The sequence below is a fragment of the Penicillium oxalicum genome, chromosome III (assembly GCF_001723175.1).
Source record: "Penicillium oxalicum strain HP7-1 chromosome III, whole genome shotgun sequence".
NCBI lineage: Eukaryota > Fungi > Ascomycota > Eurotiomycetes > Eurotiales > Aspergillaceae > Penicillium > Penicillium oxalicum.
Window position 1 is genome coordinate 2,655,080 of NC_064652.1, and position 26,157 is coordinate 2,681,236.

General features: G+C 51.9%; 10 protein-coding genes across 10 annotated transcripts; 6 read left to right on the plus strand and 4 right to left on the minus strand.

Moving 5' to 3' along the window:
• Nucleotides 1-626: 626 nt before the first annotated feature.
• Nucleotides 627-2,292, plus strand: POX_c04359 (Nucleolar protein 12; the record flags this gene model as incomplete). Its single annotated transcript, XM_050113239.1, has 2 exons — nt 627-749; nt 805-2,292. The coding sequence occupies 2 exons, from the start codon at nt 627-629 to the stop codon at nt 2,290-2,292; spliced, it is 1,611 nt and encodes a 536-aa protein (XP_049970795.1).
• An 833-nt stretch (nt 2,293-3,125) lies between these two features.
• Nucleotides 3,126-4,190, plus strand: POX_c04360 (uncharacterized protein; the record flags this gene model as incomplete). Its single annotated transcript, XM_050113240.1, has 2 exons — nt 3,126-3,230; nt 3,318-4,190. The coding sequence occupies 2 exons, from the start codon at nt 3,126-3,128 to the stop codon at nt 4,188-4,190; spliced, it is 978 nt and encodes a 325-aa protein (XP_049970796.1).
• Nucleotides 4,191-5,627: 1,437 nt separating this feature from the next.
• On the plus strand, nt 5,628-7,018 carry POX_c04361 (uncharacterized protein; the record flags this gene model as incomplete). Its single annotated transcript, XM_050113241.1, has 3 exons — nt 5,628-5,785; nt 5,865-6,102; nt 6,227-7,018. 3 exons carry the CDS (start codon nt 5,628-5,630, stop codon nt 7,016-7,018), a joined length of 1,188 nt encoding a protein of 395 aa, XP_049970797.1.
• A 919-nt stretch (nt 7,019-7,937) lies between these two features.
• Nucleotides 7,938-9,318, minus strand: POX_c04362 (uncharacterized protein; the record flags this gene model as incomplete). The annotated part of the gene is made up of 2 exons (XM_050113242.1): nt 7,938-8,855; nt 9,064-9,318. 2 exons carry the CDS (start codon nt 9,316-9,318, stop codon nt 7,938-7,940), a joined length of 1,173 nt encoding a protein of 390 aa, XP_049970798.1.
• Nucleotides 9,319-12,345: 3,027 nt separating this feature from the next.
• Nucleotides 12,346-13,415, minus strand: POX_c04363 (putative cell wall protein; the record flags this gene model as incomplete). The annotated part of the gene is made up of 2 exons (XM_050113243.1): nt 12,346-12,803; nt 13,202-13,415. The coding sequence occupies 2 exons, from the start codon at nt 13,413-13,415 to the stop codon at nt 12,346-12,348; spliced, it is 672 nt and encodes a 223-aa protein (XP_049970799.1).
• Nucleotides 13,416-15,882: 2,467 nt separating this feature from the next.
• POX_c04364 (uncharacterized protein) lies at nt 15,883-18,167 on the minus strand (the record flags this gene model as incomplete). Its single annotated transcript, XM_050113244.1, has 2 exons — nt 15,883-16,140; nt 16,260-18,167. 2 exons carry the CDS (start codon nt 18,165-18,167, stop codon nt 15,883-15,885), a joined length of 2,166 nt encoding a protein of 721 aa, XP_049970800.1.
• Nucleotides 18,168-18,455: 288 nt separating this feature from the next.
• POX_c04365 (DNA-directed RNA polymerase III subunit rpc8) lies at nt 18,456-19,389 on the plus strand (the record flags this gene model as incomplete). Its single annotated transcript, XM_050113245.1, has 7 exons — nt 18,456-18,467; nt 18,537-18,635; nt 18,688-18,784; nt 18,847-18,933; nt 18,991-19,054; nt 19,112-19,286; nt 19,345-19,389. 7 exons carry the CDS (start codon nt 18,456-18,458, stop codon nt 19,387-19,389), a joined length of 579 nt encoding a protein of 192 aa, XP_049970801.1.
• A 1,849-nt stretch (nt 19,390-21,238) lies between these two features.
• POX_c04366 (Cystathionine gamma-lyase) lies at nt 21,239-22,638 on the plus strand (the record flags this gene model as incomplete). Its single annotated transcript, XM_050113246.1, has 3 exons — nt 21,239-21,343; nt 21,403-21,521; nt 21,627-22,638. 3 exons carry the CDS (start codon nt 21,239-21,241, stop codon nt 22,636-22,638), a joined length of 1,236 nt encoding a protein of 411 aa, XP_049970802.1.
• A 558-nt stretch (nt 22,639-23,196) lies between these two features.
• On the minus strand, nt 23,197-23,649 carry POX_c04367 (uncharacterized protein; the record flags this gene model as incomplete). Its single annotated transcript, XM_050113247.1, has 1 exon — nt 23,197-23,649. The coding sequence occupies one exon, from the start codon at nt 23,647-23,649 to the stop codon at nt 23,197-23,199; it is 453 nt and encodes a 150-aa protein (XP_049970803.1).
• Nucleotides 23,650-24,544: 895 nt separating this feature from the next.
• Nucleotides 24,545-26,119, plus strand: POX_c04368 (uncharacterized protein; the record flags this gene model as incomplete). The annotated part of the gene is made up of 2 exons (XM_050113248.1): nt 24,545-25,101; nt 25,174-26,119. The coding sequence occupies 2 exons, from the start codon at nt 24,545-24,547 to the stop codon at nt 26,117-26,119; spliced, it is 1,503 nt and encodes a 500-aa protein (XP_049970804.1).
• Nucleotides 26,120-26,157: the final 38 nt, after the last annotated feature.

Genomic DNA, 26,157 nt, shown 5'->3' on the forward strand with positions numbered 1-26,157 from the left:
AAGATGGATCGAGCGCTGCAATCGGGTGCAGCAACCGAAGCGATTGACGGGGTTCTGCCGCTTCTCAGCGAGGACGAGGCTTACCGCCTGCAAAAACTCCCTAATCACGTGGAGCTGACGTCGCCGAAGACGGCATCTTTTTTTTTTCTAAGACTGCGTTCAAATGGTTGCAAAGTACAGAGCACTGGCGGAGATGACATGGGGCGCGAACTTGAGTGATGGCAGGACGAATGGAGATCGTCAGCGCATGGTTGCGCAAGACCTATATGTGATCAACAATTCAGTAGGATGATATTTAATCTGATTCCAATTTCCGGTCCCCATAACTTGTATGGGTCGCAATATAAACCTTGAAGATTGGGAGAGCAAAAATGCGGGCTTCAATCCTTATTGTTCTTCATCCGATCTTGTCTCTCGATCTGAAGCCCGAGTTGTTATCTCGATTGATACAGCTCCCAGCAATCACATCATGTGACTCTCCAGGCCGCCCGCGCCAAGACCCGATAAGCCTTGACGGGAAAAAAAAAGCTCGGAGATAGGCAGCATCTTCTCCAGGAAAAATTCACATATAGCGTTGAAATTCCTCGAGTGTGCAAGGTTCTTTCCTTGCATCCGAAACGTCAATCATGGGCAAAAAATCAAAGTCGCAAACAAAATCGGCCCCTGAGGCACCCTCCACTGGTGGAGGTCTTCCCTTCCTGGGCAGTGCACCACTCGACGCGGGTTTGTCTTCACTTTTTGAGAAAAGTGTATGTTGCTCTGGTCCCTCGAAGCATTGATGGCTGCTGATGATCACTGGAATAGGCTGGCCCGGTGAAGACGCCTACCGTCAAATATGTCGAGTTCAAACCCAGGAAAAAAGCCGACGAGGCCATGGAGACCGCCGCGTCCGATGACAGTGACGCTGAATCGGAGGACGAGGCGATGGCAGATGCTGGTGACAGCTCTGCGGAGGATTTTACAGAGAACAAGGAAGCTGAGAGTGAGCAACAGCGCGCGTCAGACAAGCAGAGTCGCAAGCGCAAGCGAGGCGGCGCAGAGGACGACATCGAAGGGTCTTACATGCGTCGTCTCGAGAAAGAAGAGAAGAGAGCGGAGGAGAAACGTGAGGCCGAGCAGGTCAAGAGGCAGAAGCCCACGAAAGACGAGGAAGAGAGTGGTGATGCAGAGGATGACACAAACGAGGAGGTTGCCTCTAGCGACGAGGAGGGTGAGAAAGCGGGGGATGCGAAGGAGCCGATGCCTGTTCACGAGAGTGTGTCGGGTGCCTCCAAGGCCAATGAGGTGGAGAAGTCCAGCCGCACCGTGTTTTTGGGCAACGTCTCGACCGAGGCCATCAAGTCCAAATCTGCCAAAAAGACCCTTCTTCGACACCTGGCCTCTTTCTGCTCCAGTCTTCCTGAATCTTCCGGACCACACAAGGTCGATTCGATTCGATTCCGCTCTGTGCCCTTTGCCAGCGGTGGCGGTATCCCCAAGCGGGCCTCCTATGCTCGCCGTGAGATTTTGGATGACACCACTCACAGTACGAACGCCTATGCTGTTTACACCACTGCCCAAGCAGCGCGGAAGGCTCCCGCCGCCCTGAACGGCACCGTTGTCTTGGATCGGCATATTCGTGTGGATAGTATTGCGCACCCCGCTGAAATCGACAACAAGCGCTGTGTCTTCGTGGGCAACCTGGACTTTGTGGATCAAGAAGTCGCGGGTGTGGACGAGGATGGCAAGAAGAAGAAGCCTCGCAAGCCGTCCGACATTGAAGAAGGTTTGTGGCGGGTGTTCAACGCCCACACGGGGGACACCAAGGATAAAAAGTCCGTGAAGAAGAACGTGGAATTTGTGCGTGTGATTCGAGATCAGAACACTCGCGTTGGCAAAGGGTTTGCCTATGTTCAGTTCTACGAGGGAACTTGTGTGGAGCAGGCTCTCTTGCTCAACGAGAAGAACTTCCCTCCTCTTTTGCCGCGGAAGATTCGCGTGACCCGGGCCCGCAAAATGATGAAGAAGCGGGATGACTCGGGTAGCAAGGACGCTCGCTCTGGTGATTTGGCTCGAAAGACCCTTCAAGGCCGTGCCGGCAAGCTGCTTGGCCGCGCCGGTGCTTCCAAGCTGAAGAATGAGAGCAAGGGAGGCATTGCGGGCAACTCATTTGTCTTTGAGGGCCACCGAGCCAGCGAAGGCAAGTCGACCCTGAAGGTGAAGGGAAAGAGTCGTGGATCTAAGGGCAAGCCCAAGAACCGCAGCAGCAAGCGTGCCGCCGCTTACCGGGCAGCTGGTGGACAGCGTCCTTGATTTGTTTTTGTTCTCTTTCTTTTCGTTTTCCTTGACTTGTCAGAGCATTACTCTTTTTCAAACAAAAGACTTTGTTATTCAGAGGCGTTTGGAAAGGGCATTGGATTCAGTTTGTAAAAATGGCGGACCTGCGAAATTACCATATCGAGTTAGCTTCGCCGTACCTGGCGTCGCGCGCAGATACTCTGTTTTCAGTGTTTTGGCCCCTCTCGCATCTTCAAGTGTCGTTCTGAGTAGTTGAGTACTCCTACAGAGAGATAGCTCTCCATCTACCATGTCTTACTCTTTCTGGATTCCTTCACTTCCAGCGCTTCCCTCATGAGGGCGGAGTTTTAATTTTGCGGGGTGTCTATTAAGGCCGCTTTTGCCGCTGGCTGTCACCCCCGAAGAGCCTCTCGATCTGCCTAGACAGACTGTACCACTATTGGGCACAAGAACTCATAAAGCTTTGTCGGTCAATATACTGTACGTCACTACATATTGTGCAGGTAGAAAGTAGAAAAGTATGAATCCAATCTTTTGACACAGGTACGAGTATAGATCTCTTAAAAGTCAAACAATTGTACGGTGTCGTGCGTCCGGAGAGACGCAGTCTGTTGAAGTTTATCTCCACGTCCCGAGGCCCCACCGTTGAAGTGCTCCACGCCGAGGGACCCGCTCTGGTGGCTGCAACACCGCGAAAAACGACCAATCTTCAACCCTTCAAACACACCATTCCTCTGCTTGTCTGAACCCATCTTGCTCACGGATAAGCCACCATTTCAAGACCAAAAAAAAAGTGAACAAAATCTACTGAACATCTGCATTTTCTTTGAATGTTTTCATTGTTTCCCATGCTACTGCCCCACGGTGCCCGGCGGGCCTTGGGCCAGCTCCGCCAGCCCACAGGGAATGAGGACCAGGAGAATACCTCCAATGACGAGAGCTCGAAATCAGAGGTACAGAGACACGCACCCAATACCTCTCGCATCATGTTCCATGCTCCTATCAGCAAAAAAAATGACGCGCTTTGCTGAGCATTTCAGAACCAGGAATTCAAGCCAAATACTTGGGACGTTCTTCAAGTTCGTGCTCTGTTGCAGTGGAGACTTGGTCTACCCGTTGAGATTATCGATCAGATCGTGGACACTGCCGAGTACTGGCCTTCGACGACGGTCCAAATGAAAGTCCCCGAAGGCCGCTCATATCGACATATCAGCAAAGACCGAGACCAGGTCCTCGTGAAGACTGTACCGCTCTGCTTTGATCGAAAGGTATGTTGTTGTGGGGGTCTTTCCCTCCCCGCTGACGTCAGTGAGCATACATATACACGTGCCAGGAGCTCATTCTCGATATCTGCACACATGAAGCAACTAGAAGATGCGCCCGATACTCCACGTCCGCTACCTTCTCGGTCTCACGTCCATCCATGTCGAAAGGTGGTGTTCCATTTATCGTCCCACGATCAAGGGCCCGGGCGAATTGCGCCCAACATGTATGAGCACTCCTGGACATGGTTTGATGTGGAAGTGATCCGAGCAGCACATACCAAGAAGATGTATGTCAACGGCGAGGAGCAAGAACTCCTACCACATGAGTCCGGAGACATTGTCACTCCCCGAGAGCCCGATGACCCTCTCCTGTTGCCTGGGCCTGGTAAGCTTCAGAGTAATGGTGCCCGGGTGGTGGAGAGGCAAGATGTTGAAATTGTCTGGCACTACCAAGACAACATCTTGCCGGACTCGCCGGCAGCGCTAGATATCGAGAGGACAAAGGGTCGAGGTCGGGCGACCCTGGATGGACGGTTCGTGCGTGATTTGCAAGTGGGAGACTCAATCGCCGTCTGGGCTCGAGCACGATTCCCAGGCTGGTCGAATCATGTGTACCGTGCGTCGGTGACCGTGTACTGGGCGGTTTAAGAACTTGGGGTAGAAGATAGCATGATATCCATCGCACTTCGCTGCCGCCCGGTGCTGTGGCTTATTGGAGCCAGTAACCTGAGTATTCATTCAGTCCCCGAGTAGCGACTGATAGATCCCGAGCTCGCACTTGGGCTTTTCCATAACACACCATGCCCCTGCGGTGGTCAAAAACATATAAGTTGGGGGCTTCTCCCTGATTTAGTCAAGAGGTAGTGCTTCTCTGAAAGTCAACTGCCCTCACCCAGTGCTGTGCATGGGTGTATTTCTTGCACTTGCTTCCTGGAGTTGACATCTCTATTTGCACCAGTACCTTCCCTATCAGGAAACACCCACGAACCCAGGCACCAAGGCCGAGACGAAAGTTCATCACGCAATCTCGCCAAGCCCATCGAATCAATCAGACCAGGAAGTATAAATCCAGAGAGAGCAACGCTCTCGACTGGTCTCCGAGAGACTCTTGATTTCCAACCTTTGATTTCCTATGAAAGCGACCGTGACGTCCTGATCGAGGACCATGGTCCCTTTACCATCGCTCTCCCGGTCTGTCCTTCCGGTGCCAACTAACATGGGAGATCTAAGTCTTCTTTTCGACAGCGAACAGTTCATTCCTCCTCCACTCTCCGGCTTACATCCCCTTTTGATCAGCTGATCGGACAAAGCCCAAGTGCCTGTGACCCCCGTGGGGGCTGCCGTGTGTATCTCTCTCGGCCGACTGCCCTCGCAACAACCCGCGATCGGGCTTTGATTGCGCGGTGGGGGAAAGGCTTGTGATGATCACTGAAAGTGCTTTGGGCCCGTATGAATCAAAAAGCGGATACAACTTCTTTGCCGAGGCGCCGCAGGGAGTGACAATCGCCGTTTGGACCCTTTCTTATGATTGCGCAATGACTCGACACGATGATGCCTAATGTCGTGCCCATTGCCCCAGAAAATGCAACTAGGGAGGTATTGAAGAAACATGCCATCTTTCACAATTGGTCACAGAATTCGAGGCTTCGATTTCTGAGCCGATCGCTGGTTCTCGCGGCCAGGAAATGATGTTGTTTTGACCTCACATGTGGTCGCGCGCAGGTGTCTAGCATTCGCCGAATGCTATTTCCCAATCGCCGTCTGAACGGGTCTGGCTGGGCTATCGCCGAACGGCCCAGTCTTGGCTCTTGCTCTTGTATGGCTTCCGCCGATGGGAAACCACGTTCTCGAGCAGCGCCGCGTGTTATACGACTGGAGACCGATGGGTGGTCATTGGGGGTTTGCTTTTCTTATTTAGTCTCTTGAATGGACCGTTTCTGCCTCTGGTTCTTCTTCCACACTTATCACTCTTTCCAGTCTCTTTTGTGTTTGCGGAAATCCCATAAGCTTTCCACGCTCATACCTTGTCATTTCTCGCACCACTTTTCTATCTGGCTTGAACCTCTCTTCATATTTGTCGCATCGATGACTACCCGCAAATGCGCTGCGTTGGTCGTGGGTGCTGGCCCGGCCGGAGTCGCGGTGGTTGGAAACTTACTGGAGCGCCAACTGGGCACAATCGCATGGATTGATCCGAGTTTCGAATCGGGTCGTGTGCATCGTAAATATCGCGAAGTTCCCAGGTACAGCAGACCCCTTGATGGCGATGATTTTTCATGCCGCGGGAGTCAGTATGTCCAAACTAACCCTGATATCTTATAGCAACACCAAAGTCGCCCTGTTCCAGTCATTCGCTACCGCTGTGGAGCCATTTCGAACGGTCATTGAGAATACCCCCAAGCCCAATGCCTTCACGCGACTGGCCAAATTGGATCAGGAACAGACCTGCCATCTTTCCTACGCGGCAGACATGATTCGAAGTCTGACGGATGGGTTGATCAAGATGGACCAGGTCCAGGCCTGCCGGGGCTTTGTGACGGCGGCCAACCTCGACAGCACGGTAAGTCAATCCTCGCTCTTTTGGAGAGATCTAGAGATGTGGAGTTCTATTCCAACGTATACGAATAGCAGAAGACAGCAGCTATCAACAAGCAAAGCTAATCAATTGGCATTTCAATGAACAGGCATCAAGCGACTCCCAATGGACCGTGAGGGTCCAACAACATGGCTCCCAGACGCCAATCATCATCGAAACTGCGCGGCTGATCCTGTGCACTGGCGCTCATCCAACAGACATTCCAGTCCCGGTTCCGGGTCTCGACATCACCCACCTCGATCTGGATACTGTCCTGAAACCCTCAGAGCTTGCCACCACCCTCCCCGTCGATACGCCCACTACCGTCGCCGTTGTCGGTGCCTCTCACAGCGCCATTCTTGCACTTCTCAATCTCGTGACTCTGGCGCGTGAATCTCATCCCAAGTTGCGCGTGAAATGGTTCACTCGTCACCCACTCCGCTATGCAGAGTACATGGATGGCTGGATTCTGCGAGACAACACCGGCCTCAAGGGTCTGGCCGCTAACTTTGCGCGTACCGAGCTCGAGGATGACAAGTTGGCTACTTCACCCGCAGGCCAGGTCATCGAGAAAGTAAACTGCGGCGGTGGAAAACATCTCGAAGATGCACAGTACAGAACGCATCTGCCCCAATGCTCGCATATCGTTCACGCAGTGGGATTCACGAGAGATCCTCTCCCGCACTTGGTCCAGGACGGAAATCCCCTGGCTATGGACTTTGATCACGACTCTGGGAGATTCCATGTCAAGGATGACGGACCCTTGATTCCCGGGCTCTTTGGTGCGGGAATTGCGTTTCCCGAGCGGGTTGTTGATCCTCGTGGGAATGAGGAATTCGCTGTTGGTTTCTTCAAATTTATGAAGTTTTTGAAGAGAGTCGTGCCGTCGTGGGCGTCTTGAATGACTATTTACCTGGTCTGAGATGATGTCCGCACGAAGATGGTACCGAAGATTTTTCTTTGGAGGGTTATCGGTTTACACTTTTTTTTTCTCTCTCCCTCATTCTCTTGCACTGCATGGCGTTGGATGGAGTTGGGCACTATTTTATTCCCTTTTCCGTGCTGCCTGTTTTTTTTTCTTTCTTTCTTTCTTTCTTTCTTTTTTCTTCATCATTCCGACCCATCGAAACTGTCCTGACGTGGGGGGGCCTTTCAATACTATTGATAGAGATTATAGAGATAGAAGAGAGGATATGAGGTGAGGCTCTGGAGAAGAGCACTATCATCATACCCACTTGCGCAAACTTTATTGCTATGAGAATCATTCCTAAGGACAATCGATCCATATATTCCTTGAGCGATCCACCAGGTGAACAATATTTGAAATTGTACTTTAGAAAACGAATAGACCCACCTCCAAATCTAAATACTCAGGGGAGATACCCTGAGGGAATCACAGGGCTCCCAGCTAGAATCCTCCAGCTGCCTTTATATCCAAAAATGTTGGAAACCCCACGTTTTGTTAGATGGATATGGAAATATTTGAGTCCTATCCATGTATCTCTTCCTCACAATACTCCCGCCCTGGACATTCAAATCGATCATAAAGTCATAGATTCATCAACCGTTTCTCCAGTTCAACACTTGATGAGATATCGTCAACGTTCATTTCGAACATATCATTCAATCATTCCAAGCAACATGGTATGATCCTTGCCATCCATCTTCTGAATGAACAGCATCCCGCCCCCCCCCCCCCCCCTCTGGTCCTCCACCCAGCCTTTTTTTTTCTTTTTTTCAAATAGACTGTCTGAGGACTTGGATCTCGGATCAATTTTGAGGGAAGGGAGGGGGAGAGTAAAGTCGCAGCCTTTCTTGAATTAAACCATCATCAAGAACCCACCAATCGCGAATCCAACAAGACCACCTATCATACCCACTCCGCGACCCTGAACCAACCCAACAGCCGCATTATCAGTCTGAGAGACCATTGCGCCCGTTTGTGTCTGTGTCTGCGTCTGTGTCTGCGTCCCATCCGCACCAGCAACAACCTTTTGACCTAGCCCCGTCGCGGTGACGGTATACGTGGCCGAAGCCTGTGACCACGTTAGGACGGTCCCGCTCGGCGGCGCAGCCACGGTACCTGCGACATTGCGTAGAGTCTGGGTCCCGTTGCGGGGGAAATCGCCTGGCTTGTAGAATTTGTCATTGGAGTCGGAGAAGCCGAGGTCACGACAGTTGGTCTGTGAGAGGGTGCTGTCACAGGTGGACCAGGCGAAGTTGGGGATGGAGGGGTATAAGTTGGGATAGTTGTCGGGGAAGAAGAGGGGCCATAGGTCGGCGCCGGCGAGGGTGGGACGAGTATCGGGACAGATTTGCCATGCTCTGGATGGGAGGCGGTTAGCTCTTTTTTTTTTCCGAAATGGCAAAGGAAGGAGAGGAGGAGGAGAAGGGAGGTTCTCGACAGTGATAATCCAGTTTAAGACATACGCGGACAGACTAGCACTGGCACCGCAGCAAGCACACTCCGTCGCCGTTTGGACAATGTTCGATATCGAGTCGGGCAGATTATTAATATTGGAAATATCGGGGATGTTCCCGGCCTGGTTGGCAATCTTGCTGGCACAGTTGAGCTGGTCGTTACGAGCGGAGAGCGTGTTGGCCAGTACTTTGCCGAGATTGCAAGAACATCGGTTGGCGGCGTTGTCTGGAGCCGGCCAGAATGGAATGGGCTCCGAGGCCGTGGGACAGACGGCAAAGTACTGCTGAACGAAGAGTTGATATTCGCAGGAGTAGACCTAGTGGAGGTGAGAGACGCGGAAGTTTTTTTAGTGACTGACGATTCAAAGTGACAAAAAAGGCCGAATATGAGTTGACTGGGCCCGTCATGCTTGTATGCTTGTAGGGCCTGGTCTCGTCATGGAAAATGTTCACCATGTTCACGATCGAGGCAGGTAGATGCTGAGAGTGGGAGAACTGAGTATAAAGCCGGAAAAGGGAACACACCTGGTTCCAGCACGACTGAGCCATGCAATTAATATACTCTTGATGGGCGGTACATCCGCAATCCACCAGGCAGTTTCCATTTCCATTGCACCCCTTGACACAGCTCTGCCATTTATTTGCAACATTGCGATTGCAGTCGGAAAACACGCTCTGGGCCACACATTCACTGGCGGTGATGTTGGTCTGCGCCAGAGTCAATGGCAAAAAGCCGACGAGGGCAGCTGCTAGAGCAGCATGTCGTAGGTTGATAGACATGATAATACGCGATTCTAAGAACTGGGCGCAACCCGCTCGTGATAGATGGATGTTGAAGGTGGTAGACTTGGAGTGGATGATTGTAGGGGATTTTATAGACGATCCCACCTGCGGAACAATCCGGTACAATTGAATCGAATAGGTAGATTTTGTAGTTTTGATCAGTCTGGGAATCTCCTATTATATAGATGACCCGCTCCAACTGGAGTCAAGTCGGTGCACGGTGTCACCATCGATTTTCTGACCGATGGACACTGGTCGGACCGCGCCCAGACAATTTGCTTTTTTCAACTCGCCGCTTTTTTGTCCCCCACATAATGATATAGCGGGTCGATCATGGCATTGGTGCTGGTGCATTTCCATCAAAACTGCAGTGTCCAGTGGTCATGGCAAACGGAGGCTGCAGATTGAGCACTGCCGACCTATCAGTAGCACTGACGTCGTTCTGTATGCAGGTCCGGCTGGAAAAGAGAGACGCAACGAGCGAGCGTATGTGTGAGAGAGAGAGGAAGGGAAGGGTCCGAGAGACGCAAATGACACTTCCCCATGTATCAATTTGACGAGGTGCAGTCAGTGTCACACAAGAGAGCAGGTCCTTCCAGTTCATTTCCCGTTGGGCGCAATCGTCTCAGGCAGTGCCAGCCCTTCAATGCCCATCAAAAGCGAACAGAATATAGAATGGGACTCGTATCATCCCCGGCTTTTGAACATGTCGTAAATGGGGGGAAGCAATCCCCTGCTTCAGCACCCTCACATGCATAAAAGGCGGTCACGTTTTCCCTTCTCTCCTTCCCTTTTTGGATAAAAACCAATTGAGGAAGTTGGCTTGGGGCGAGAGTCAAGCCTTGCAGTCAATAGCGTGGGCATTCCAGAACCCTTGCTGATGAATGTGGAGAGTGTGGGCGGCGTGGAGTGGGTCGTGGCAGCGCACGACGAAGATCCGGCTGAGAACTGGAAGATGCATGGATCACTCAACCTCGACTAGGGCCGACTCTTGGATGTCGATAGACTTGATATCATCACACATCCATGTCCGCCGTATGGAGAGTCAGGTGATTGGTTTTCAGAGAAGTGAAAGCATCAGCACGTGTGAAATGCTTGGCTCATGCCTGTGAATCCATGGCTGGAATGGACTACAGCCCGCATCAAGGCTGAGTCGGTTACGTGGACATGCGGTCAAGATGGTAAACTAGGACACCCCGTCATGACCCTGAACGTAACGATCTCGAGCGGTCAGATCCCAGCTGCACAGGTCTGTCGTATGTCCACGAAAAAAAAATGACGATGGGTACTCATTCTTTGCAGCATTCATATTTTCTATTGTTTTTTTCCCCGTAAAAACACAAACGAGACGATGATCTCATCTCGAAATTCTTCATTAAACAAAGACTCGACTGCGGCAAAGTCCCGTCTACATTTTCATTTCAATCTAGCCGGTATAGAAAAGACAGCCTGACCACGTCGAGTACCAGTAGCACCTAGTATCCTCTAGAGATGTACTACGATCTAGAAAGAAGCGCTATTATTTACCTGATAGTATACCATTGACGAAAGCATATCGATTGAAACGTTCCCCAATACCCTTTCACGCTGCATATGGCCTGCAATTTACATCGTCATCTAGGATATCTTGTCAGTGCTACCCAACATTGAAGGGGTCCACTATCCCACTCTCTGTGCTTTCGAATACAGTGCCTTCAAAATACTCAGTACAGGTTCGCAATGCGTAGGCGGGAAGGACATAGAATGACTGTGCTCATCAGATGTACAGTAGCTACCTAGTACTAGCTACTATCTACTGGACAGAATCGATCTAGATAGGTATATCAGTGAAAATCCACTTGATTCAATCTAGTACCATATAAATTCCGTCTGCGACAAGACACTGTGAAATACCGATCTCAATTGTGAAGCATGTACATGGATTTTCCAATTCCATCACCACCGTCATCCCTGCACATCCGTCTCGTCCTCGTGGCGTTCGCATCGTGGCCATGTGACTGTGTAACCACCGAGGTTCTACTGTCTACCCTAGCCGCGATCAAATTATACCAGTCTATTCGTTAGTAGTAATGGAAATGAGCCAGGTACCTCAGCTTGGTACCAAGTAATCTACATATATACAGTTGGTAGACATTGGAGGTAAATGAGATGCAAATACAACAAAGGACATGGGGGAACAATCTCGGAATTTCAGGAATAGATCTATTGGGCCTCTTCTTCTCGGCATCCACTAAGGCAGTGCCCCTATCAGCTGTATCATTTGATGATCTCCAGATCCATAGCCCCGAGAGAGAGAGGGTCAATGTGAGAAAAAAAATCAAAATAAGACCCGACTACCACCATCTATGACATCCCGGTTTTGTTCAATGCATCAATGTCAGATGTGATTGTCTATGCGTATATCTATATGCGTACGAGTATCTCTGAGGTCGGTTTTCTTGAGATGATGATGGATGAATCTGTTACACAACGTGAGCCTATTTTTAGACCAGGTTGTCGTCCGTCTAGTGTCGAAAAAGCAGGGGATCGGGTCTCTGATCACTCATCCAACCTTGAAGTTGAAGATATTAAGGCCGAGAGAAAAAAAGAAAGAGAAAGAATTCTGGAGTAGTAAAAACACAGAGTTGTATCATCAACCTTGACGCATGGGCATATTCTCAGCTAAAAGTTCAAAAAAAGAATTATATATAATATGGATGGTGCCGAGTCGTCCGATAAACCCGCGTAAGGTCAAGGAGTCGGTAGGGTCAAGTATATCCGGACCAAATAGACCACCACCAGGGTTGTGTCCCTGGTGCATCCTACTCGGCCTGCCGACCCGGCCTCCATATCCCTTACGAGATTCACCGATGAGACCCGTCGCATCCACCTCCAGCAACTCTCGCATACCTCGCGATATGAACAGATCATCGCATGAAAATGAAAGATAAAAAAATATGACCAGTAGACGTTGGACAGCTCACTCGATCAATCACAGTCGCATTGACGCAAGTGTCGTCCCAGTCAAATAAAAGGTGCGAATATTTACAGCATAATCGCGGCACCGGCCACAACGGCCAACAGACCGCCAGAGACACGGTTGGCCACACCGGCATTGCTGGTAGGCACGGAAGCACTCTCACCGGTGGAGGTGGCGGAGGTGGTGGAGGCAGCGTCGGTGGAAGAAGAGACCGCCGAGCTGGAGCTCACAGCAGAAGAGGTCGCGGTGGTCATGGTGCTGGGGGTCGCAGAGGACGAGGTGGCGGTGACGGTGTTGGTGTTGGTGCTGGTGGAGGTGGTAGAGACGGTGGTGGTCATGGTGGCGGAGGAAGATGCAGACGAAGAGCTGGTCGGGGTAGTGCTGGCGCCGGCGACGACGAAGCGGGGCAGGAAGTTGTAGTTGGACGAGTCCTGGTCATCGATGATCTCGATGGTGTAGTCGGGCTGGGCCATGATATCGGCGGGGACAGACCAGGTGTAGCTGCCGCTGTTGGGGATATTGGCTGTGGAAGAACGGGATTAGCTGAGAAGTCCACTCGGATGGAGGCACGCGATATCAAAGATCTCGGGCACATCGGGGTTGTCTCGATCAATACCGAAGGAGCGTTCCCTCGATGTGATCGATCCGATCCAGACTCCATCCATGCAGGGCTAAGTCGCAACCCCAGCCGTTACCGAAACACAAGAAGGAACGCTTCTCGGCCTCGTGCCTGGTCCTGCGACTACCCGTCTGGATGGGGAACTAGACCCTTGCCCCTGTAGAAGGGAAAAAAAAACCAGTCCTTTGGAAGGGTTCTTCCCCTCTCTTCCTTTTTACAAAAGCCAGGAAGCGATACAGCAAGTATATCTACCCGTTATGGACCCTTGCCATCGATCCCGAACAGGACAATCATCGACTTACCGGCAATAACCTCGCCCGAGTTGGACGTGGTCACCGCACCATACTGCAGGCGCAAAGTGACGGTGGTACCGGCATCGGCCTTCCAGGTCAGAGTGGTGGGCTCGCCAGCAGTGAACTGGTAACCACCGGATGGGTTGTAGAAGGCATTAGCCTTGTTGTCGGCGTAGGCGACGGCGGCGAAGAGGGCCGCGACAATGGTGGTGAAGGCACGCATGTTGATCGGACTGTGACAGAGAAATAGATTCAACAAGATCACGGAAAGAAGGACTAGACAATGAATGTACAAGTCAAGAAGACTGGTTGATTATGGAATATGTTCAAACAGAAAATCTCTGCGGCGACGGGTGACTCGATAGCGATCGAACGAATGAATGGAGTCGAGTCAAAGCGAACAAGTGGCGATACAGGCACGATCAAAGGAAAGCGAAAAGAGGATTATGAGTAGTGGGAACAGAACAAATGCTTCAGACGAACGAGAATGGCGGAGAAAAGGGAGGCGCCAGCAGAATACTCAGACGCCGGGGGGGGGCGACTGGGCGCAAAGATTCATTTCCTTCATTGTGAGAAATCGGCTAAACAGGACCACCAGGACCGCCACGACCCCAAACGGGAGAAGGTGGCTTGGAACTGTGCCTGATCAGTCTTTAGTCTCTGCGGTGAATGGAGCCCACGATGGCCTGTCTTCCCCGGGACTCAAACTCTGTTACTCGTGGTGAACAGACGGGACTAACCCAAACCCACGCTAGGCGGGTTCCTGGTCCACTCGCAGCGATGGAGGTCGAGGGCGAGGACCAAAATTTGGGGAATTTCGCGACTCGCAGAGCTCAATCGGAAAATGGTTGCGGAGTGGAGATCCACTCTGTTTACCTATGAACGGGTGACTCACGGAGCCTTTGTGTCTCTCGTTCCATCGCCGTTCCTTCGGTGACCTTATTTTGGTTCCTCCTGACAGCCACTACAGAAGCAAGGACGGTTCCGTGGGCGGGACTCGGCGATCTCTGGTTCCTGAAAATTCTCAACTGGAGGCAATGGTCCGGTGGGAATTTTTTCACTCCCCGGAACTGGGCGGGACGGAAGGGGAGAGGATCTATTGCACCAAGGATCGGACTGAGTGGGAGTTGCTGGAGCGAAGAGGCTGAAGCAGCCATGCTCGTTTCGGATGGCCCTGGACAGAGTGGATCCTGCTTCATACTGGCGATCCAATCGTGACTTGAATGTGCCGGGAACTCGTTTCCCACTGGGGGAAAGTCGCCTGAGATGATGATGGCGAGGGCGAGAACGAGATGGAACTGGATGTGGATTTGGTCGTGGAAGAATTGACAGGGGAACAAGTCCAGACGCTGGGGGGGATCCTTTACAAGTCCATCATCAGGCGCATCCATCCATCGGACTGGTGACGAGGTCTCTCTTCCCTCGATCTCTGCCAAAATGAATTCTAACCAGAGGAGATCATGACGGTTGATCGTACAGGACGGGCGATCGGAAAGGTGGATGTGGGTGCGTCGCAACAAGACGTTCTCTATCCCGTGCCTGAAGCGCTCTTGAGTCCCTGACTTCTCCTACCTGATCACATGTCACTCAGCCGTCAGACTCAAGTACACAACCACACCTTCAGCAAACGGACCACTGAGGCACGCGCTTGGATACCGGAGCGCACTCTCTGTGAAATCTGCGCTCATTCGCCACGACCGAGGCTCGAGAGCCGAGGACCTGGCCTAGACGTACTCTGCACGCCTGAAAAGAATCACTATTCTCCCTGGACAGCAATGCATGGCAGGCGGGCCCAAAATCAGAAAGGCCGTCAGCAAAGTGTCCACTGTTGTATATCCTGAGCAATAAATCGTGATTTGTTAACGGGAGACGTCTCGCTCATGGGTGATGTCTAGGACTACCTTTAGCCTGACGTGTAATATGATAGTAGCAGTCCAAATTACAACCGTACTTGAGCATACCACCTTATCTATATTCATTCATCATGAATCACTTCAGTACTGCGTGTGTACCTTCGAAGTTCTCCGGAGGAGAGATACTGTTGTTTGGCTAGTCGGGTGGCCGTGCACACTGCACCCACCGCGTGGCACTGGCCATGCCTCATCATCTCGAACCGTCACAGTCAAAATGGTGCCGTTGAAAAAATGCCGGTCAAAACTCTCAGAGCTCACCATTTGTCGCATCCATATCGGTTGCGAAGCTGAGCCAAACACAGTACAAACTATAAAGGGTGAATTTATATCCGTGATGTAGTGCCTACTGGTCCATTGTACATGGTATACTGTCACCTAAAGTATCGTCACCAGCTAGGAGCACCCAGCGCGTCACTGAGGCTCTGCGATGCCCCAAACAAACAAGTTGGGTTCGCCGTTTGTGCTGCGCCAGCCTCCAAAGTCTGCATAGCCCCGGTGGATTGCACTATGTTCAGCAGGTCCACAGCGAAACTAGGTCCCGGGTCCACTCCTCAGCTGGAATGGATCCAGGTCTCGGGGGGGGGGGGTTGGTTTACAAATCTAAGGCCACAACGTGGAGGAATTAAGAAAAGACGTCTTTGCTCATTTCTCGTGTACTAATCTATAAGAGGAACAGCCGCTCACGCACATGTTTCAACGCGGGCTGATCGCGGCCTCCTTCCATAACTGAAGTAAGAAGGGTGGCGGGGTCATGGACGTCTAACATGCTCGCCTCTTTCAAGATTCCTGGCCAGAAGGATCCGACGGCACGACGTCATTCGGTGCATCCTTCAAGTGATCATCGACCTCCATGGTGTCTTGTGCGGACGTCTCTACCGGATCATCATTTGGGACATCCGGAACAGGTTCACCAGGAACCGCGGTCTGTCCCCCATCCTGGGCCGGCACTGGCGCCGTGAGATGGCCATTCCGTCCAAGCCAAGTGATCACCTCCATTGCTCGGCGGTCTTCGTCGTCTTTTTGGCGGCTCAGCAACTGCATCACGATTAGCCTCCTTGGTCCTGCCTCAAGAATCCAACGTAGAAAGTCCAGCCTGGCCCAGCCGCCGTGATCTGGTCATAGGGAAGGCAGAAGAAGAAAAGAACACAACTTACAGCTTGGAGTAAACCCTTCCGTTCCTTCTTGTCCTTCTCAGCGGGTTTTGGTTTCGCTTTCGGTGCCCGCTCGCTGACCTCATGAGAGAACTTGCAACGATCCCCCATCTTGCATCGTCCCGTCCGTGCAAAGTGCCGACATACCGTCTTTTTGCCCTCGCGTGGTGGGGCAGGTACCCGCTCGGGAGCTTGGCGCCGCGAAGTCACTTCCTCTGGCGCCGAGCCGTCACTGTCGGAATCAGAATCAGAATCCGAGCCCGAATCGGTGTCGACATCCGAGCCGCTGGACGATGTCCAATCGCTGACTTCGGATGGTGCCGAGTCGAGGTCCAGAATGGGACGCGCTTGGTCAGAGACTGCATCGGCACTTGTGTGGGGTACGGAAACGGCATCTTGCTCGGGATAGACGGTCACAGCATTCCCAGGTGTCTCTGCGGCTTTGGGTAGGTCCGTAAGAGTCGCTGTGGATGAAGTTCCCTCATCCGCCAGGACCGTGCTCGGCTGCGCAGTAGAAGCTGGTGCATCCCGGTCCTGAGCCGCTGCTTGGGGATTCAGCCCTTGCGCTTGTCTCTGCAAAGCCTCGACTTTCAAGCGGGCAGCTTCGGCCTCAGCCTCAGCTTTGGCGAATCGTTTCTGCTCGCGGTCCAAGTTGCGTTTTATTTTCTCGGCCTTGCGCTGCGCCTTCATGGCCGCATCCAGAGCAGGATCCGATCCTGCTGTGGCAATAGAGCCACCAGCCGGGACCGGTGTCTTGCCCTGCTGCTTAGGCTTTTGTTTTTCCCTTTCCTTCTCGCGCTCCTTTTGTTTCTCAAGCCGGGCTGCATCCCGGGTGGCCTTGGCCTCCTCGGCAGCCTTCTTCCTCTCTTCAATCCGGGCTTGTGTAGGGAACTTCTTTTTCCGTTCAGCAATCCAGGCCGCAATATCAGTTTGAGATTGTAGCGTGGCCGTTTGCCCACGATATGTGAATTGAAGAGGGGCTGCAGCGTCAGCGCCACTCTGTGCCAGCTTGGCCTCTTCATCGACTTCCTCCTCTTCTTCACTCGACTCATGATCGTCATTCTTGGGGGTCAGTCCGAGCTGGTTGTGCTTCCTCTTGCGTTTCTTGTTCTTGCGCGGCGTATCCGCCACAGGCGGCGGTTTAGAAGGTAGTGGATTTCCAAAGCTTGGGACCGCTGGCGGTGCTGGAGTACGCGGAACAGTGTTTTGCGGCTTGTTGAACGCGGTTGTATGATCGCGCTTGTTGTTGTGGTGGTGCCGAGGTTTGGAAATATGATGGCCGCCGTGGGCATGAGAGGTGTGAGATCCCCAGCCCCCTCGTCCCTGCTGGGGTAGTGAGGGACCGCCCCATGGTGCGCCCATCACCGCATTACTGGCCAAGTGATTCTGCGGTGGGGGAGGCAGAGTGGGTGGATATGGTTGAGGTGTTTGTGTGTTATACGAAATAGGATGTGCTTGGTTTGTAGGCGGTGGGTGACTATACCCAGGCAGGCCCGGATACCCAGTTGAAGCGGCAGGCTGCGTGTAGTTTGGAGGATGCTGATATGAATGGGGCGGTTGCGCATGCTGGTAATTGGGTGCGGAATGAGGATATGATGGGGTGGCAGTGGGATTGGGTGTCATGTACGAGGTGGTCGGAACTGGATGTGTTTGACCGGGATACCCATAGCCCCCTTGTGGAAAGTTATACCCAGGGGGATTTGCGTAAGGTGTAGGCCGATTTTTATCCGCACCGTGATGCCCTCCGCCTCGTCCACGATTGCCGTGGCCTCGACCACGGCCTCGTCCTCCCGATCCACGACTGTTCCATTGCGGGCCGACGTGAGCAGGAGAATATGCGGCAGGTTGTTGCGTAGAGGTAGACGGGGGTGGAGGTGGAGGCGGGGGAAACGAGAACCCCTGAGAAGTCATTTTTGCCGTGCCTCTATTGAGGTCCCAGCGTTTGGGAAACCTTTACACCATCGCGGAGCAAAGCTGCGATGCGAATGTCTCGGCAGATCTCGACCTTTCTTGAGAGCTCCGGCAGTCACGTGCGCTTAGCGGACCGTTCTGCAGGCGCGGGAATTTGATTTCTAGACCCAGCGTTCTGCCTGGCTGGTGGGAGAAAGAAAGAGATAACGTTTTCTTTCTTTAAAAAAAGGCATTGCTTTTGGTTTCTCGCGTTCTATTCGCAATCTTACGGCCTAAACGTCTGTCATCATGTTCATCTTAGTATGTTGGTGCCACGGCCGTCCCCGGGACGAATTCAGTTTTTTTTCCTGGGATTACTGACTCCCGCAGACCACTATTTCGGATCTGATCCAGATCGCCCCGGAGGACTTTTACAAGCTCAGCGCCGTTGCTATTGAAGACAATATCAATGAAAAATACGCCAACAAGGTGAGTCGAACCGCGACGAGTCCCGAGAATCTTATGATTGACAAGTTTGTAGGTGATCCAAAAGATCGGCTTGTGTATCAGCTTCTATGATCTTTTGGAGTCATCGGACGGCCTGATTGGTCATGGAACAGGTCTTGTTAATGTCAACGGTATGCGGAGCAGGATATTTTTCTTCAAAAGAACGCATTCATCGCGACTGATGCATCACTAGTCAAATTTCGCATGATCGTCTTCCGCCCCTTCAAGGGCGAAATCTTGCTGGGCAAGATCTCGAGTGGTACCGAGCACGGTATCAAAAGTACGTGTTTGATGAGTTGTCCTTGTGACCGACATGAATACCCTAACTATTCTACAGTCAGCGTTGAGTTCTTCAATGACATTCTCATCCCTCCACCGATGCTCATGGACGGGGCCAAATTGTACGTTTCTTTCCCGTCCACCTTGGATGACAGCAGCATAGCTGACCATGAACACAGCGATTATGCGGATCAAGTCTGGACTTGGGATAACGACGGCACCTTGTTCTACTTGGACGTGGGTGAAATCGTCCGTTTCCGCGTAGAGACGGAAGAATGGCACGATCAGATCCCCAATGCGCCAGATTTGGGCGAAGAGATGGTCACCGAGCGGAAGCCTGCATACTCAATTTTTGTAAGTCTCCCTTCGGACGAGATCATGTGCGTCGCGGCTGACTTGGTTGTGTCCTCAGGGCTCGATGCAGATCCACGGTCTCGGACCAATCACTTGGTGGTGATATGTTACTTGTGACTTAATTCAACCTCACTGCTCCTCTTCCAGTGATGAAACTGCGGAGTTGTCCCTTTCAGAATTACGGGGGTGGCGCATTATTTTCTTCAGATCAGATACCCTTGCGAGATCAGACACATCGGACTAGGCGCAAAATCGAGCTTTCTTTTTGGACAATTGTTCTTCGACCAAGGCTGGGTTAAGGATATAGCGATTTTTTCTAACCACATGATTCGATGGAAAGTAAAACTCGAGCTCTCTATGTTTTACAAGCGCGAGTTCAGGGCACCTTAAAGCTCAAAGCGATCAACTGATCGTCTTCCGGGTTTACTCGAGCAAACAGGACAGACACCAAGGACGGAATCAAGAGGAAGATGAATTGGAAGAGGCAAATAGCAAAGGTCAAAGTTGGAGAACTTTTAGGGAGCCTGGGGGGCAAGAGATAGAGACAAGACCCTGTCAAAAAGCGTGGTCCTCTTCCCGTCTTCATGCGAGGGTGGAGTCAAAGACGATACGCCAAGTCTCACGCAAGCACTGTACAGCTTCTCGCTTTGCCCAGAAAGTCGTGTTCACGGTCCACGAGTACGCAGAGTGTTCTACAATTGACCGGGCTCTGTCCTCCGCTCCCCCGAAAGATAGTACTAGCAGATTGTCACCGATTAGCGGCTGAAAGTACAACACTGTCGGCCATTTAAATGCATTGCAGTTTCTAGGAAGGAATGAATTGGGACAGGCAGTGACAAAGCACATGAGTTTAGTGGCGCATAGCAGAAAGATCCCTCCCAGTACACAGCAAAAGCTTGATGATGTTGGTAGGTGCAACCAGACCGTAGGAACACCGTCGATCTTCCACCGCGGATGTGAATCGGCACTGAGATGTCTTCTCAGCTTATCTTCTGATGGACGGCTCTTTTCCTCGACCTCCATTCCTGAATTCAGCAGGTTTGGAGCACTTTGCTAGAACAGATCTCAGTTTCGGCGGTTGCAAGTTACCGACCGGCTCCTTTCCCACCCATTCTCAGCGGAAACGCTGTCGACGTAGATCAGTCTGTCATACCTACCCCAATCATGCACCTGTCATGATCTGATGACATATCCCCGCATGAATTACGAGGGTACTGCTGGTGCTTTGCATCGATTTGTCAAGGTTCCACGAGTCCTCAATCTGACCGTCGGGGTCCGGCTCCTTGAGGTCCCTGCTGATCGTGCATGGAATGCATGGAAGTTGAGGCGTGCCCCTCATTGACGCGCTTCCGCTCATCGATAAAAAAATTAGATAAGAAACATTCCTTTACTCCGATCATTCCGATCGGCCGGAGTGATCTAAGTCTTTCTCCGACCCGACCGGGCGTGGCTATTTCCAGAACGAGCCCCATAAGTGGATCCTGCAGGGTCTTTTGTCCAATCATTACTTGATGATCGATCACCTTCCTGTCAAGAAAGCCTCGTCTCACGTAAAAAAGATGTCGACATTCTCCGTTCCATAGTTCACGCCTCTTGAAAGGGTTTTTTTTTTCTTGGGAGCAAGAAAATTCGGAAAAATCTCCAATTTCGAGGGCATTCTCAAGTGGTCAAGAAATTAGCCCACAGGCAATTAATAATACGGTGTGAGTTAATGATTGTACTCTTTTTTCCTTTACAGTTACACTCGATTCCTGCTCTGCTTGCTAATCACCGCCGCATCAAGGTACGTCCCAGCCCTCGGCCGGCAGATTTCCCAAGCCGGTGATCTCATCTCAAAATTGCGCAATCGTCCCCAACAGCTTAGGTTTTTTTAGGTTGCAGGTATAAATTCAAGCGATTGATCGCCTTTCATTCACTGCACCTTATCTCCAAATCTCCTCACACACGTCACAATGGGCTCTATCGACGAAAGCAAGATCACCTCTCGGGGTTTCGGTACCCTTGCCGTGCACGCTGGTGCTCCCCATGATCCCGCCACTGGCGCCGTGATTGAGTCGGTAGGTTAATCGCTTCATGCAGCCAGGTAATGGCTGTGCATGTCATGTATGACTTTCAGAATGTTAACGAATTGCCTCGATTCTTGTCTCAGATCTCCCTCTCTACCACCTTTGCGCAGACCAGTGTCGGTAGCCCTGTCGGTCTGTACGAGTACACCCGCAGCGCAAACCCCAACCGGTTAGTCGCCCCCTCTGAAGCAGCATCGGAATTTAGTGTTTCCTTTTTTTTTCCACCTCTTTTTCCTTTTACACCTGTCACGTCTCACACGAAATGACTCTCTAGTGATAACTTTGAGCAAGCCGTGGCTGCTCTGGAACATGCCAAGTATGCTCTTGCTTACTCCTCCGGCTCCGCCGCTACCGCCAACATCCTCCAGTCCCTCGCCGCGGGATCCCACGTTGTCTCCGTCTCCGACGTGTACGGCGGCACCCACCGCTACTTCACCAAGGTCGCCATCGCCCATGGTGTCGAGGTCACCTTCACTCCCACTATCGAACATGACATCGAGCAGCTGATTCGGCCCGAGACCAAGCTGGTCTGGATCGAGACTCCCTCCAACCCCACCCTCGGCCTGGTCGACATCCGTGCCGTGGCCGACATTGCGCACCGTCACGGGATTCAGGTCGTTGTCGACAACACCTTCATGAGCCCCTACGTTCAGAACCCCCTCGATCACGGCGCCGACCTTGTCGTGCACTCAGTCACCAAGTACATCAACGGTCACTCTGATGTCTGCATGGGTGTCGCGGCCTTCAACTCGGGCGCGCTCAAGGAGCGCCTCTCTTTCCTCCAGAACGCTATCGGTGCTATTCCCTCTCCCTTCGACTGCTGGCTGGCCCATCGCGGTCTGAAGACTCTGCACCTGCGCGCTCGTGAGGCCACCACTAACGCCACCGCCGTGGCTCTGGCTCTCGAGGCGTCCCCCCACGTCATCTCCGTCAACTACCCCGGCATCGAGTCCCACCCCCAGCGCAAGATTGCCATTAAGCAGCACCGCAACGGCATGGGTGGTGGTATGCTCAGCTTCCGCATCAAGGGTGGCCAGGCGGCGGCTCATGACTTCTGCAAGTACACCAAGGTGTTCACCCTTGCTGAGTCCCTAGGCGGTGTCGAGTCGCTTTGCGAGGTTCCCTCCAGCATGACCCACGCGGGTATCCCCAAGGAGCAGCGGGAGATCGCCGGTGTCTACGACGACCTGGTCCGTCTCAGCTGCGGTGTTGAGGATGCCGCGGATTTGGCTGCAGATGTGCTCCAGGCCCTGGAGCTGGCCAGCGCCGCCAATGGCAGCGCGTAAAGGCCATGATTTCTCCCTGATGTACTAACGATTATGCGTGTGTTTTCATCTTCCCCTTGCATATTCCATCTACTGGGTGGGAATCTTTAATTCAGGCGATAGACGATTTACTTTGTTTTGCTTTCCTGGTCCTGACATGAAATTGCCGTCTGTGATGATGTTTGTTAACAGAGGGCAAGGACTTTCCCCGGGCTGAAAAATCTCTTGCATGTTCTCGAGCCGAGGACCAAAAACATTATGTTATCCTTGACGATTTAGTGATAAAACAATCAGATTTGGATCATTCAATCATTCTGAGACTGTAGGCTCCGAGTTCCAACCAGACATAGATGTTCAGTCCCCTCTTCAATACTGCGAGCGGTGGTACCCATATCGAATCGACAGGACCCGCCGCATAGTATGCCGTGGAAAAAGCTTATCATCATTCCTCTCCGGCCACAGGCACCATTCAAGTTGAATGAGGCACGTCCCTCTCTGCGCCCATCTCTCATGCCTAGTTCGCAGTCAATGGAAGCCTGTCTTCAAGTTTGAACACGAGGCCGCTGCAAACCCTGAATTCTAATGCGAACCGCCACACCTCTCCACTACCCGAATAAAATCCTTCATTCCCATTTCTCCAGTGTCACAGCTCGAGTCGGTGTCCATCGGCTCTTCCAGGGATAATGACCAAGTTTCGTTCTCAGAGGAGATTTCGGCGTGATTGTAGCTGGAACTAGGGGTTACATGGTGATGCCCATGAGGTTTCGTTTGGAGTATGAATGTGGACGCCATCGTGTCGGGAACAGCCTTGACAGACTGCTGTTCCAAGAAGACCACTTTTTCTTCGAGTGACTTGCACTTTTGTTCCAGATGTACCACTTTGTTGACGATTTGGAGGAAGCTGAAAGACTCGTACGGTGTGGGTGTGGAGGCCTTTTCCGCTGTCGCTCTCTGGGATGGAGGTTCCAGTGTTGGATTGTATGTGAGTCGGGGCTCCGGGGAGGATCTTGAACTAGAAAGATCGGAATTCATTATTTTCAGGGCAATTTGGAAAGGGTTTCATTTGATAAAAATGAAGAAATGTATTTAGGGAGATAGATTCTTGGGAGTACGTGGATAGATCCATGAAGCGAATATGAGGTCATTTTAAACGCTAATTTACCCCCCGAATGCGATGATGTATGGGTGATGATTGTTCTCTCTATCCCCTTTAGCAGAGCTGTACTACATAGATGCTGCAAATATGTCGAGCATTTGTTCTACAATACCTCGGTTCAGTTGTATAAAGGAAGCCGCCCGTGCGCAAAAGAAAGGTCCAGTGATGAATATGAAAACAGCATGTCACACAACGATCCTGACCGCTTATTCGCCCGAGCTCGTGCGAGATAACGCTGCATTCTCCTGGACACTACTTCAAGTCTTCCACTCGCCGGCTTCTCTCCTGCAGATAATCAGAAAGTGATTCGATTGGATGTTTCGAGTCTGAAATTCCACAAAAGCATGGGGCACATCACTGCAACCAGTCATCTTGCGGACCTCCTGAGACGTGTCAGCTGCGAAACTGGCTCATTCAAGCATGGCGTGCCGCTCCACAGACGCACAATTCCCCAACCAAGGCAGGTGGAGGAGCACCTGCTGATCGAATTATTATCGCCTGCCCTCATCTTGTGCCACCGGTCAACTGTGTCTTTACCAGTTAAAGTGAACCACAGTGGGTCATTCCAGATCTTCGATCCGCCTCCCGACTCCCGTTTGTCTCTCCCGTTGATCCGCCAGCCTCCACCTTCACCGTTGTTCTTCGTCTATACTTAGCAGCCAGTCTGTCAGCCCTTAAGATGGAGGTCACAGGCGCGGCGACAAGACTTTTAAGCAGAGAATTCGATTTAGAGACGATTGAGATCCTTGCACCTCTCGTCCTTCAAAATCCATGTCTCTCTCCCTAGCGACCGACGACCTGGGCGAGCGGGCGCATCTTCTAGCGCCGGTTGAAGATGACATCCATAAAGTCCACACCCCAGTGCCACTGCAGCCCGATCAAAGACGCCTGATCTTCTTCGTGGGGATGACAATTCTCGCCGCCGACTTTGGGCACTCTCTTACGTTGGCGCCGCAAATCTCCATCTATGAATCACTCATTTGCCTGAAAGCCAGCGCAGGCATCGACTGTAAATCGACTGCTGCGCAAAGCGAACTGGCTTTGCTCCTAGGTTGGAAGGAAACACTGGACCATCTACCGGGGATCATTCTTGCGCTCCCGTACGGACTGGCTGCGGATCGGATTGGTCGAAAGCCCATTTTGGTCATGTGCTTGGCTGGTATTGTTTGCGAGGAAATTGTTATTCGATTGGTGTGCTGGTTTCATTTGGCTTTGCCGTTGAGATTGATCTGGGTAACTCCGGTCTTTCAGCTTGTGGGAGGCGGAGTTCAGACCGCCCTGGCTATGGCGTATGCCATGATTACCGATGTGGCTCCCGCGGAGCAAAGGTATGTGTGATTCTACACATTCTGGGATGATTTTATGTTGCCTGGGCTTCCGTACTGACTCGGTGCCCGTAGAGCAGCGATATTCTATATCATGGCGGCAGTCCTGCTCGTTGGGGAGATTCTGGCCACGCCTATCAGCGCCTGGCTCATGGCGCTGAGTCCATGGGTTCCTTCGTTGATTGGCGTGGTTTTTCAATTTGGGGGTTTGCTCAGTGCCATTATGGTCTTTGAGACTCGTCCCCTTGGCAAAGCTTCGGACGATCCAGCCATACTGGTACACGACGGGTTTGAAGCAAAGGCTTGTGACGACCAGCTCCGAGCTCCATTCAAGTCGATGATTTCCCGTATGAGGCAAAGCTTCACAAAAAAGCGCAAAGAGCTGTTAGAAACTCATCTTAAAAGCATGGATTTGACCATGTTACTGATATTCTCTGCATTTCTTTTGGCCAGTATCAGTCAGCAAGCCCTCTTACTCATCATACCGTATGCATCGAAGCGTTTCTTGTGGAGCATCCCTCGAGCAAGCTTCCTGATCACTCTGAAAGGCGTGATCAATGCCGTCGCCTTACTTTTGGTTCTTCCCCGATTGTCCATCTGGCTCAGCAGACACCTCTCATGGTCTTCGGCCATAATAGACCTTCGGATCGTTCAGATAAGCGCGTGGATGCTCACGGTGGGAATAGCAACAATGGCATTCGCGGCCCAACCCGAGCTTTTCATTTCTGGTCTTTGCCTCTTTGCCCTCGGATGGGGCTTTTATTCTGCACTGAGGAGCTTGGCCACCGGTTGGGTGTCTCCGTCGGAAGTGGTCGTTCTCAATTCGATGATCGGATTGACGCAAGGGCTGGGCTCGCTGATTGCGGGCCCGGTCATGGCTGCCATGTTCAATCACGGCTTGCAGCAGGGCGGTGTTGCCATGGGGCTGCCATTTGTCCTTGCAGCGGGTCTGTTGTTTGTTGCGAGCCTTCTGACCCTCGAGATCCGTGTAGGAAAAAGAAGACACTGGGAAATGACGTGATGTTTAAATGGGCATCAAGGGTGCAATATATGATTTAC